Here is a 13,073-nt window from a genome sequence, read left to right as displayed (position 1 = left end):
CATAGTTGTATATACAAATGAGCCTAACTCATCCCTGTCTTTTTACATATCCTCACACAGGAACTGCTCCTTACGTATGCCCCTCCTCCTGCAATTGCCCATTGATTGCCAGCCCTTGGATGTTCTTCACTTTTTCTTTTCCATCACCAATTTGGGGGACTTCATCCCCTTCCCATCTCTCCTGTTCTCATTGCTCCTCTGGTCTCAACCCAGGGTGGACTTTTCCAGGCAGAGGGAGCCTCTGATGAGGGAGGAGGAGGACCCATGTGCCCTCAAGCCTCCTTATTTCTCAGAACCACCTCTAGTTCAGAGTTTGCCTTGGTGGAGGTGTCTCCGTATCGTATCATTTTCTCACCTTCTTTTAGAGGCATATTTTTTTCTCCTCACCCTGGGCTCCCCTTTCCCCTCTCTCCTCCATCTGTAACCCTCTCACTCCCAGCTTACACTCAGGGGAGGCGGGAAAGCAGGATGTGTCTGTGTGGAAGGGATGGGGCCTCACCACTCCCACTGCCAGAGAGGTAGCAGGGAGGCGATGCTTCAGAACCCCTAAAGCAAACCTCTTCTAGCAGCCAGCTTGTGGACCTGAGATGGTGCCAGTGCTGGGTGCTATAGGTGCCCTGGGGCCAGGATGCTGGTGTCCACACAGACAGCCTACTATTTTTAGCCTTCTGAGTTTAGTTCTACGTTTCACTGATTTCTGGTAGACATCAATAGAAAGAAGTTCTGTACCTGGAACGGGAAAGAGGGAACTGAGGCAAGAAACTGTGATTTCTAATGACAAATGAATATCATGGTGTTAGTGAAAACAAAATTAAATGAAAAGAAAACAAACAGCATATGAGATGAGCAATCAAAGATAATAATACACTAGTTTATTAAAATATTTGTTTCAATTTTCTACCTTTAGTTTTGTACATATTTGAATTAAAATTAATGTAGAGTTGAGAGAAAAGCAATAAAAAAATTAATTGGCTGAGAAACCAAGTCTTTGAGGAAACGCTAAGGGGAGTGAGTCATTTGAATTGGAAAAAAAGGAACAAAAAAGCCTTTGTCTGTAAATATATACTGAACACCACGGGAATTTTTGGATATAACTATCCTATGTTTTTATAGAGATTGCATCAGGAACTGGCCTTAAAGTAGGGCCCAAGTAGTTAAACTACAGTATTTATTATTAAGACTCATAATGATTAGAAGTCTGAAGAAAGCAACATGTTAGCAAGAAAGGTTGCAAGTCACCTTCCCTGAATTTTCTTTTTCTTTTGTTTTGGAGACAGTGTCTTGTTCTGTCGCCCAGGCTGGACTGCAGTGGTGTGATCTCGGCTCACTGTAACTTCTGCCTCCCCGGTTCAAGCAATTCTCCTGTCTCAGCCTCCTGAGTAGCTAGGATTACAGGCATGTGCCACCACGCCTGGCTAATTTTTATATTTTTGGTAGAGATGTGGTTTCACCATCTTGGCCAGGCTGGTTTAGAATTCCTGACCTCAAGTAATCCTCCACCCACCTCAGCCTCCCAAAGTGCTAGGCATGAGCCACCATGCCCAGCCTACGTTCCCTAAATATTTTTTCTGGAAAGATAAAGTGATGGGATTCTAAGTCTTTGAAGCTGAACTATATATATATATTTTTTCTCTTCTCTAGTCTTATAAAATCTGCTTTAGGAGACAGAACTAGGCTTGAAGCCTTGTCTTTCAAAGACAAAATCCATGCAAGACCAAATAAGTAACTACTGATACATTGTTAGCTTGGATAATTTTTTCTCTTTTTAATCCATGATGTTAATTGGTGAGACATATTGATCTTCACGCTAACCAACCTAACTTTTTAATTTCATTTTGTTGGAACAGGTGATGTATGTGATCTAAAATTCCAAATAGTAATGGAGAAAAAGGTTGTCTTTTCCAGTACTTCATTAGGAAATTGTTCGGTAAGAGAAAACATGTGAATTGAAAAACTCTAATGTTTGTTTTAAGGCTGACTGTCAAACCAGCAATGTTCACCTCCCTAAACTATCACTCACCATAAAGAGATTCCATAACGCTTTCTGGTTACCATCCAACTTGGTGTCACTGGGTTTGGATGCAAACCAGAGATAAATTAACCTGTTTGTTCAAAACAGTTTTTTCAGGGTGCTTTCCAGGATTTATTTCTGGTCAGCGTTGCTTTGCCTTTCACACTTCCACAAATGCTGCGCGTGTTCCCAGGAATGTATTAAGGATTTTAATTTACATATCTGGTCATTTTCAGCCATATTCTCTTCTTCTCAGTCATTTGATCTTTTATTATATAGCACTGATTCTAAAAGTTTAGGGTGCATGAAAACCACTGAGGAGCTTGTAAAGATTTACATTCCTAGGTTGTACCCCCAAAGTATGATTCGGGAAATCTGGAATGGGGCCCAGGAATCTATAGACTTAGCAATGTCCCAAGTGATTCTAAGTCAGGGATTCTGTGGGATGACCCTGTGAGAAACAATGCAAGAGTGGATGAACTGGGGAGGAACCTCTTTATCCAAAGCAAAAGGGACCTGGTAGTCAATGTTTTGCTACAATGAAGAAATGCCTAAAACTATATACCTTTTCTGAAACAATAAGAAAGCATCCTTCATGGTCTAATAACCATAAGCTTTTAGAATTCCTACCCAGGCCTTTGTCTCAAATTCTCCTATTACTAACCCTATTCCCTGCCAGCCCCTCTCCACTCCGCCCCCAGCTTTTTTGGCCTCTCCCAACTGAGGGCATTCACCCAGGCCTGACCCTTTTTGGCTTTCTGTTCTTAGCAAATGCTTTATTCTTAGTTAAAGAATGACCCATTCCCCTTACTTCAACTATGATTTGTTCATTTGCTGAGCAGCTATTTATGAGCACCCACTGAGTGGTAGATGCAGGAGCTGCGACATGAACAATTTCCTCTCCAACTCAAAGGCATTAGCCAGTCTGAGTTATCAAGGAGCTTTCTCTCTGCTTCTGCAAATGGCACCAGCATTCTTCCACTCACGCCTTGGGCTTTGATTCTCTTTGCCTCGGCCCCCTAAATCCAGTTAGTCATCAATCTCTGTTGATTATGCCTTTGACAGTTTTCTATGTTCTCTTTCCGTTCTGTTCTCACTGCCAATAATTGTCCAGAATCTCCTTTGCTCATGCCTAGATTTCTGCAGTGGTCTCCTTACCCTTTCTTTCTCCTTATATAATGCAATGTATAGAATCCTGAAATATTGCTCTCATTGTGAAAAATTGTAGGTAGAGCAGAAGACACTCCGTGTGCCTGTGGTCAGAGCCAGTTAACACCTTTGGCTCAACATCCTTATCTGTAAAATAAATATCACATCCAAGTGTAATGGGAATTAAATTAGATAATATATATAAAGTTTCTTCGTAAACTATAAATCACTAAATAAGTGTTATATGTGATAATTATCAGGCCTCTTTGTCACATAGGAAATGCTCCACCATATTTTTCAACAACTTCTCTCTTATTTCCTTGGCTCTTGAGCTCTTAAGATGTAATAGCCCTAACGTAATACCTGAGCTTTTTTCCATCAGTAGCTTGACCAGCAGACTTCATTCCAAATAAACTGGGTCATCCCTTTTGGCTCTTGGAACACAACTCTAATTTAGTTAGTTAGTTGGTTATTTCTTTCTTTCCTTCTTTTCTTCCTTTCCTTTTTCTTTTTCTTGAGCCAGGGTCTCATTCTGTCACCCAGGCTGTAGCACAGTGGCATGATCATGGCTCACTGTAGCCTCAACCTCTTGAGCTCAAGCAATCCCCCAATTTTTTTTTTTTTTTTTTATGTTTTGAAGAGGCTGGGACTTGCTATGTTGCCCAGGCTGGTCTCAGAGTCCTGGGCTCAAGCAATCTGTCCTCCTCAGCCTCACAATGTGCTGGGATTATAAACATGAGCCACACTGCCTGACATTGTTTGTTGTTGTTTTTCCAATTTTCTTTTCTTTTTTTTTTTTTTTTTTTGAGACAGAGTTTTGCTCTTGTTGCCCAGGCTGGAGTGCATTGGCAAAATCTCGGCTCACCACAACCTCTGCCTCCTGGGTTCAAGCGATTCTCCTGCCTCAGCCTCCCAAGTAGCCGGGATTACAGGCATGCACTACCACGCCTGGCTAATTTTGTATTTTTAGTAGAGACGGGGTTTCTCTGTGTTGGTCAGGCTTGTGGGGAAAAGAAAGAGAGATCAGACTGTTACTGTGTCAGTGTAGAAAGAAGTAGACATAAGAGACTCCATTTTGTTCTGTACTAAGAAAAATTCTTCTGCCTTGAGATGCTGTGCTCCCAGAAACATGTGCCGTGTTGACTCAAGGTTTAATGGATTTAGGGCTATGCAGGATGTGCTTTGTTAAACAAATGCTTGAAGGCAGCATGCTTGTTGAAAGTCATCACCACTCCCTCATCTCAAGTACCCAGGGACACAAAACACTGAGGAAGGCTGCCAGAACCTCTGCCTAGGAAAGCCAGGACTTGTCCAAGGTTTCTCCCCAGGTGAAAGTCTGAAATATGGCCTCATGAGAAGGGAAAGATCTGACTGTCCCCCAGCCCGACACCCATAAATGGTCTGTGCTGAGGAGGATTAGTAAAAGAGGAAGGCCTCTTTGCAGTTGAGATAAGAGGAAGGCATCTGTCTCCTGCTCCTCCCTGGGCAATGGAATGTCTCGGTGTAAAACCCGATTGCATATTCCATCTACTGAGATAGGAGAAAACTGCCTTAGGGCTGGAGTTGAGACATGCTGGCAGCAATACTGCTCTTTAATGCACCCAGATGTTTATGTATGTGCACATCAAAGCACAACACCTTTTTCTTAACCTTGTTTATGATACAGAGACATTTGTTCACATGTTTTCCTGCTGACCCTCTCCCCACTATTACCCTATTGTCCTGCCACATCCCCTTCTCTGAGATGGTAGAGATAATGATCAATAAATACTGAGGGAACTCAGAGACTGGTGCCAGCGTGGGTCCTCCCTTTGCTGAGCGCTGGTCCCCTGGGCCCACTTTTCTTTCTCTATACTTTGTCTTTGTGTCTCTTTCTTTTCTCAGTCTCTCATCCCACCCAAAGAGAAACACCCACGGGTGTGGAGGGGCAGGCCACCCCTTCAAGGCTGGTCTCAAACTCCCGACCTCAGGTGATCTGCCCACCTCAGCCTCCCAAAGTGCTAGGATTACAGGCGTGAGCCACCGTGCCTGGCCCATTTTTCTAATTTCTCCTTTGTGTTATTGCTGGTCTTTTTCCCTCCGTTTGGACTAGAGTCTATTTTCAGAGCTCTTCTTCCTTTATCTAAACGGCTTCATGCCCAATTCAATTTCTACCTCCTTTATGACATTTTTGCATTCTGTACCTTCTGTTAACTAGCCCCCAGTAGTGTGTAACAGCACACCCAGTCTTTATCATACAGATTAAGTTATGTTCCATTCTACTATTGTTTCTTATGTGTACAACTCCCAAAAGGGGCCAGCTGAGTCTGCGCCCCGTTTTGTGTTTTCCACAGGGCCTAGCATAGACCTTTCTTATTGTGGGTGCCTTTATTTATATGAGAGTGAGTCAAAGAAATAGTATAGCGTCAAAGTCATTCATACCAAAACTTGAGCTATCTTTGGTCACTCCATCCAGCAGCCTGCATTGGTCAAGTTCAAAGATCCCATTGACAAACACAAGAGTTCTGATAAAACATGATGAGCAGGGGGACCCCACTCTCCCTCTCCCTTGGGAGGGGTATGCAGGCCCAACCCCCAAGTGTTACAGACTCCTGTTGTTATTTTTTAAATTTAGAAAATAAAAAACCATGATGAGTTACACATTGCTTTTTGAATGTCAATGCTAGCTTTAAAATTGAGCTTCTTAATATATTCTCAAAAAAGGCCCTAACACATGAAAATCAAATGACACACATTAAATGATAATATTTAATTGATTCAAGTCTAATAGAAAATTCAATAGTTTTTAAAAGTGCCTCATGGCCGAGCACGGTGGCTCACGCCTGTAATCCCAGTGCTTTGGGAGGCTGAGGCGGGTGGATCACAAGGTCAAGAGATCGAGACCATCCTGGCCAACATGGTGAAACCCTGTCTCTACTAAAAATACAAAAATTAGTTGGGCGTGGTGGCATGTGCCTGTAGTCCCAGCTACTTGGGAGGCTGAGGCTGGAGAATCAATTGAACCTGGGAGGCGGAAGTTGCAGTGAGCTGAGATCACGCCACTACACTTCAGCCTGGGTGACAGTGAGACTCTGTCTCAAAAAACAAAAAACAAATGAAAACACACACACACACACACACACATAAACAACAGTATTGCAACTAGAAAAGATTCTTAATAATTATTTATGCATGTAGTGATTGGGCTGCGAGACGAAAAGTACTTGATAAATATAGGAAGTCATGATAAGTGAAAAGGACCTTTTGTTATCGTTATCTAGGTTTCTAGTTCTCAATGCCATGTGTTCATTCACAGATACTGCATGACATTGAAACAGCTGGCATATTAATTAATGTATGTGACAGTCCACCTCTGTATGATGATGTGAAAGTGCAATTTTTCTCTTCGGTGAGTAATCACAAAATAGCCTCTGCCATTGTTCCGTCTGGTCTAATGATTTTATTTAAGATTTGCTTTACTACAATTCCCAACAAGGGAGGGGGAGGGAGAGGAAAACAATAAATCCGATCTATAACAAATTTTTTTAAAAGAACATATGTAATTTGAATAATTTTTGTTCATTTGTTTTTTTCTAAATTGTAAATTTTCTAAATTTTTCTAAATTTACATGTATTCTCAAATACAAAAAATACAAAATAAACACAAAAAAAGTAAAAGCCAAGATGCTAAAAAAAAAAAAAAAAAAAAACCCAAAGGTACGTTTTACTGCATAGCAATGATTACATTTTGTTTTGCATCTTTTTTAAAAAATTAAGAAGTTGAGACAGGGTCTCACTCTGTCGCCCAGGCTGGAGTGCAGTGGCGTGATCATAGCTAAATGTAGCTTCAACCTCCTGGGCTCAAGCAATCCTCCCACCTCAGCCTCCCGAGTAGCTGGGAGCACTGACTGGAAAGAGAGTTAGGTTTGGGTGACTCAGTTGGGTGAAACAGAGAAGGCAGCACAATACAACACATGAACTAACCAAAGCAGTTTTTTATTAATTCCAGAGAGAAGAGGGCAGCACACTTCGCAGGGCCAACTGGAAGGGGGAGCCATCCAGGAGACCTGTGCTTGACTGATGGGTGGGAGCAATAGCGAGAGGGAGGGAGGGACCTGAGAGTGGAAGCCTTCATTGGGATGTAAGGTGCTACCTGAGCAGGTTTCCTGCGGGGAGGTCTAATTTGGTTTAACACAAGCAGCCATGAGTCTCTGCTGTGACTGAGAGGTGGTCACTGATACATCCACATGGTCCCTGCAGAGTGTGGGGGTCTGTGGGGTGAGTCAAGTAGGTTATATCTAGCTGTCCCATAATGAAGTGGTCACCAGGAGAAGGTTGTATAAGGCAGATATCAGGATCAGTCACGTGGAGAAACTGGGAGGAGGTGAACTGGAAACTGCAGAGGGTGACTGAACCCCGCTTCTGATATCACAAAGTCCAATTTATATTTAAAAGGGATGCTGAGGCAACAAAAAAATTATAAGAATTCACTACAATCTAGTTGGGTATATATAGGCATAGGTCCTTAGTAGAGTCTGTTTGGCACTATCTAAACCAGATTCAAATAGCATCATTTAAATTAAATACCTATCATGGAAAAAATACTATTCCTTGAAAATTTTGATAGAAACAGCAAGAAGAATGCAATAGCGTTTTCTTAAAGCCTCCTCCTTTGTGTCTTGAGTGTATTGTTATAGATTGCAGAGTGCTACCTATTTAATGGTTATAACTGTTTGATAAATATAAAAAGGAATAAAGGAAGGAACTTTAATTTCTTTGGAATGATTAGTTCTTGGTATCAGTTTTACTTTGAAATTTTTTTTTCTTTTTAGAATCTTCCTAAATACTATGACAATTGTTCATTTTTCTTCTGGTTCAACACATCTTTTATTCAAAATAACAGGTATGAATATAATATAAACCCATAGAAACAGCCTAATCTTCAATGTCTATATATAAGGCATAATGGCAAGTCTTTTGCTGGTTGTCATAAACTTAATTTCTAGAAAGCAAAAAATCCTTGAGCCAACATTGTTCCTTGCCTTACTCCTCTTTCTTTGGTTATTTTAAAAATACATTTGTTCTTGAGACCCACTGTTGCAGTACCCTCAGGGTCCATGCCATAGGACTGTGTTATGAGTTCAAAAGTATTATCATCAGATCTTAAGTGTGGTAGTAAATTCCTCCCAGAGAAGTTCAATATGAGGCTGCTCAGCACCTTCAATATGTCAGGTCCCTGTCAGTAGGTGCTGATTTACCAATGACGAACCACCACCAACTTTTGTGCTAAAGTAAGGCAGGACCTAGGGAGGCTTCAGCTAGCTGAAAAGCTGACTGACACACTTATATCTAGGAGAAGTTACAAGACACAGTATTAAGGAATACAGCTAAAAAATATCATTAAGTAATGGTCTATTTAAATAGCCATTTAAATGTGGCTTTCTAATAACTGAATTGGGAAACCTTTCTGAAAAATTATTAATTGGGTTTGGAGATTATTGTTCCAAAAAAACCTTCTGCCATATTTGGAAACTCATTTCTCAGTCTAGAAGTTCTCCACTATAAGTAGCATTTGTTTTGTGATGGTGAAAAATTGAGAGTTTTTTTGTATCAACCATACTCTTCAATACGAAAGGACAAAATATTTTTTAAATGATTTAGGTCAGAGTTGAAGCAGTGGCTATGATTATATGTGGCATGAATTGATAGTTATTGTTACATCCAGTCCTAATCTTTTCTTCAAATGTGAACTGGATCGAATAACTCCTTAAGTCCAGCAAGGCAACAGGAAATTAAACCTCTGGTATACACAATTGCAGTGCAAAACATTTAATAGATTTTGATAGAGTGAACTTCAGATTTGACGGAAATTTTTACAAGTTTTTTTTTTTTTGGATGCATACAAACAATAAGCTTTTTCTTTTTCTTTTTCTTTTTTTGAGACAGAGTCTCGCTGTTGCCCAGGCTGGAGTGCAGTGGCGCGATCTCGGCTCACTGCAGGCTCCGCCCCCCCGGGGTTCACGCCATTCTCCTGCCTCAGCCTCCCGAGTAGCTGGGACTACAGGCGCCCACCACCTCGCCCGGCTAATTTTTTGTATTTTTAGTAGAGACAGGGTTTCACTGTGTTAGCCAGGGTGGTCTCGATCTCCTGACCTCGTGATCCACCCACCTCGGCCTCCCAAAGTGCTGGGATTACAGGCATGAGCCACCGTGCCCGGCCAAGCTTTTTCTTCTAACATGAGCAAAGTCCCTCAACAAGTGAGACCTGGGTGGAGCTTCATTTGATGCTGCTCCTCAAAAGTGGTTCTTGCTAAAGGATACCATTTTTTTTCCTTTAAAACACTGTTCATTTTGGAGAAGTGATAAGCTAGATCACTTTTATTCTTACTTTTATATAAATTTCTAAAGATTTCTGTAACATTTAAATTTACATACTACTTGGTAAAGCTGTTTTTGTTAGTTATGAGATTGTTGTTTAGCCAAAAATGCTAACTTCTATCATTTAGAACACTAGGCATAAATGGGTTAACCAATTTATGCCTAGTGTTCCATTATTGGAACGCTAAGCATATGGGAGTTATATCCTACTGCTCAAGGTCATTTCCAAGGTCTGATTGTAAAAATTCAAAAAATTGCAACCTCACACGTAAATTAAAAGAGATATAGTATTTTATTACTGGGTTTTCATTCATATCTATCCTGACTGATTTCTGTCACAGAGAGAAATTTGGATATTTTATTAGACTGGGATGTCATTAATTCCATATCCATTAGCAATGCTAAGAGAGTCAGCATGTGTTACTGATGTGTTGCTGAAGATTAAAGTATTTTTAAGTCTCACTAAAAAGGTGGAAGGAGCCAACTAAGACACAAAAAAGGGGCTGAGGTTCTATTCATGATGAGGTTCTTTTTTTTGTTTCTTCCAGCTCTAACATGGGTACCCAGCTGCGTGGCTTTTCGGTTAGCCCCAGTATAAAATGTAATAATTTTTTTTCTATTCTTAGGCTTTATCTACCAAGAAATGAATTGGATAATCCACATAAACAAAAAGCATGGAAAATTTATCTGCCAGAATTTGCGGTGGAGATACTTTTTGGTGAGAAATGACTTACAATGACATTGTAGCTGGATCTGATTAAGTATAGTTCCCCCTTCCCCTTCTGGGAAAGAATTGTGTTCTTTCCAACCCTGCCACATATTCATATATCCTAAATCTTCCTTGATGATCTATCTATATTTATATATGTTCTTCATAAATCTATTAAATATATATAGATAAAATATCAGTGTTTTTTTTTCTTTTTTGAAGGCACATACTTCACAGTTTCCATCTCTTATTTACATAAATTTGGAACACAGTATGCAGGAACATCAGGCATCATTTTGAAGAACTTTGAAATAGAACTTTCATATCAAAAACTTGAGATATTTAAAAATTGTGACTCCCCAACACCCACTTACTTACATATTTTTGGTCAAGTATTTATTCCCTGCTTTGGTTCACATTTGTAATTTCAGATTTATTAGAAAGCTAATTTATATTTTTTTCTTCCACTTCATTTACAAACTGTCTGTTAACAGATTGGCAACAAAGACTAAGTTTTAAATCCAGAAGAGAGAAATGTTTCACACAAGCAGTCCCCCAACTCCCAACACACTCTCTCATTCCAAGCATTAAATAGGTAGCTTACGCCGGGCGCGGTGGCTCACGCCTGTAATCCCAGCACTTTGGGAGGCCGAGACGGGCGGATCACGAGGTCAGGAGATCAAGAACATCTTGGCTAACACGGTGAAACCCCGTTTCTACTAAAAATACAAAAAATTAGCCAGGCGTGTTGGCGGGTGCCTGTAGTCCCAGCTACTCGGGAGGCTGAGGCAGGAGAATGGCGTGAACCCAGGAGGCGGAGCTTGCGGTGAGCTGAGATCGCACCACTGCACTCCAACCTGGGGGACACAGTGAGACTCCGTCTCAAAAAAAAAAAAAATAGTTAGCTTACTTGACAAGCTTCCTTTAATTACACACAGACATGGGGGTTGGGGTAAGAAGATTGTGGTAAATATGAAGATAAGTAATCTTTGGTAACTTCTGCTTTTGTTTAAAATTGTAAGTGAAGTCAAAAGAAATATTATTCTTAGAGTAATCTAGGTGTATCATTTTGAAATTCACTACTCCTGCTCCCAACCAACTTCACCTAAGCTTGGGGGAACTCTGAAGGGAGGTTATCTTTGCATTATAAACACTGGTTAGCCTTATGTCTACAGGAAATCATTATTGTTTCCTCTTTGGTGCTGGGTGCTACCTTTTTTTTTTTTTTAACAGATTTTTTATTTGAATTTTTTATTTCTTGAGACAGCATCTCACTCTGGTTGTCGAGACTGGAGTGCAGTGGTGTGATCTTTGTTCACTGCAGCCTCAACCTCCCAGGCTCAGGTGATTCTCCCACCTCAGCCTCCCCAGTAGCTGGGACTATAGGCACATGCCAGCACACCCGGCTAATTTTTTGTATTTTTAGTAGAGACGAGGTTTTGCCGTTGTTGCCCAGGCTGAGCTCAAATTCCTGAACTCAAGCAATCTGCCTGCCTCAGCACTCCCAAAGTGCTGGTATTAAGGCATGAGCCACCATGCCCAGTCCGTGGGTGTTACTTCATTCAAAATACCTTTATTGCCACTGTATCTTCAGGCCATGATTGTCCTTGAAAACGTTCTATCTTGGCCTTATTGAAATTATTCTTATTTGAATGATTTTCCTTTTATTGGCAAGGCCCTCAACAATCTAGACCAAGATGAGTTCATCAGGAAATGAAAGGTAACAACTAATAAGACAAGTGTCACTGCTAAAACACGATATACTCATTCCTGAAAAACCTGGCACTCTACAGAAAGGACTAAAAAAAGAAGCAGTTCATGAAAATGCAGGATTTGAGAGTCCAGGGCAAACCTGTCCGGCATAGCAACTTTCTAACCAACACACTAACCGCTCGGACCACCCACATCAGCAGCTCAATGTTGGGAATTTGCCATAGAGCTTCTTAATTTTTGAGTGGAAATAGAAAAATACTTGCTATAAGGGCTGTGGGTACCAGAGTGGCACAGATGAGAGTAGAGCCGTGAGCCATGGTGGGCATGGAAGGCAGCAACCTGCCAGGAGCCAAGAGCCCCACTAGGCTGGTGAGCCGCCTCGCTGCAGGTGATTTTTTTCTCCTCTAAATAGTCCAAAAAAGCTTCCAACTGCCAGTGCAGCAGCCCAACTGAATGCCTTTTTCCTTTACTCCCCCGATCTGGCTCCCTCTTTGAGGGAAAGATCATAGAACATGCTTTCAAATTCCTTTCGTGTTAATATTATGCCCTGCCATTCATATGACAGAAACGTGTAGGCACAACATAGTTTATACTATTTCCTTTAAAATTCACACAGCAATAATCTACAGAGGGCAGATTGTGTCCTGGGTTTAGGTGAATAGGGAGGAAAATACTTAGCTGGCTCAGTGAAGATTAATATCTGTCTTTTTCAATACTAGAAATACAGGAAGGAAGGAAACCCCCTTTTTTATTTTAAGAATTTCCCTTTTTGAAATAAGGAGATTACCATTAAGATTTCTCTTCCCCAGACCTCCAAGACCCACCAAAATTTCTGGAAATTATGAGTTGTCACACTGTTCTGCTTTTGCTTATTCAAAGAAACCTCATTTAAGGCCTCTCTGGATATTGCTTTCTTAGAATGCAAAATGAATGATTCTTTCAACAACTCAAGAAACTTAGATCAGAATGATACTCATGTCTTAAAATTTTAGCTTTAATTTTAAATATGGGGGTATGTGTGCAAGTTTGTTACATCAGTATACTGTGCCCTGGTAGTGAGCATAGTACCCAATAGGTAGTTTTTCAACCTGCACCCCTCTCCCTCCATCCCCCTCTAGTAGTCCACAGTGTCCA

The 13,073-nt window shown here is 40.8% G+C and overlaps 1 protein-coding gene across 1 annotated transcript in view; it reads left to right on the top strand.

Moving 5' to 3' along the window:
• The window catches only part of LOC115830415 (phosphatidylinositol 3,4,5-trisphosphate 3-phosphatase TPTE2-like), a 52,537-nt gene extending 42,181 nt beyond the window's left edge, over positions 1-10,356 (top strand). The window contains 5 exon segments of the mRNA XM_030813232.1: positions 1,848-1,927; positions 6,456-6,548; positions 7,972-8,042; positions 10,144-10,238; positions 10,241-10,356. Of these exon segments, the coding sequence (XP_030669092.1) occupies positions 1,848-1,927; positions 6,456-6,548; positions 7,972-8,042; positions 10,144-10,238; positions 10,241-10,278 (377 nt within the window). The 3' untranslated portion in view covers positions 10,279-10,356.
• Positions 10,357-13,073: the final 2,717 nt, after the last annotated feature.

Source organism: Nomascus leucogenys, chromosome 5 (assembly GCF_006542625.1).
Source record: "Nomascus leucogenys isolate Asia chromosome 5, Asia_NLE_v1, whole genome shotgun sequence".
NCBI classification, from domain to species: domain Eukaryota; kingdom Metazoa; phylum Chordata; class Mammalia; order Primates; family Hylobatidae; genus Nomascus; species Nomascus leucogenys.
The sequence above is the reverse complement of the archived record's forward strand: the minus strand, read 5'-3'. Positions and strand labels throughout refer to the sequence as shown.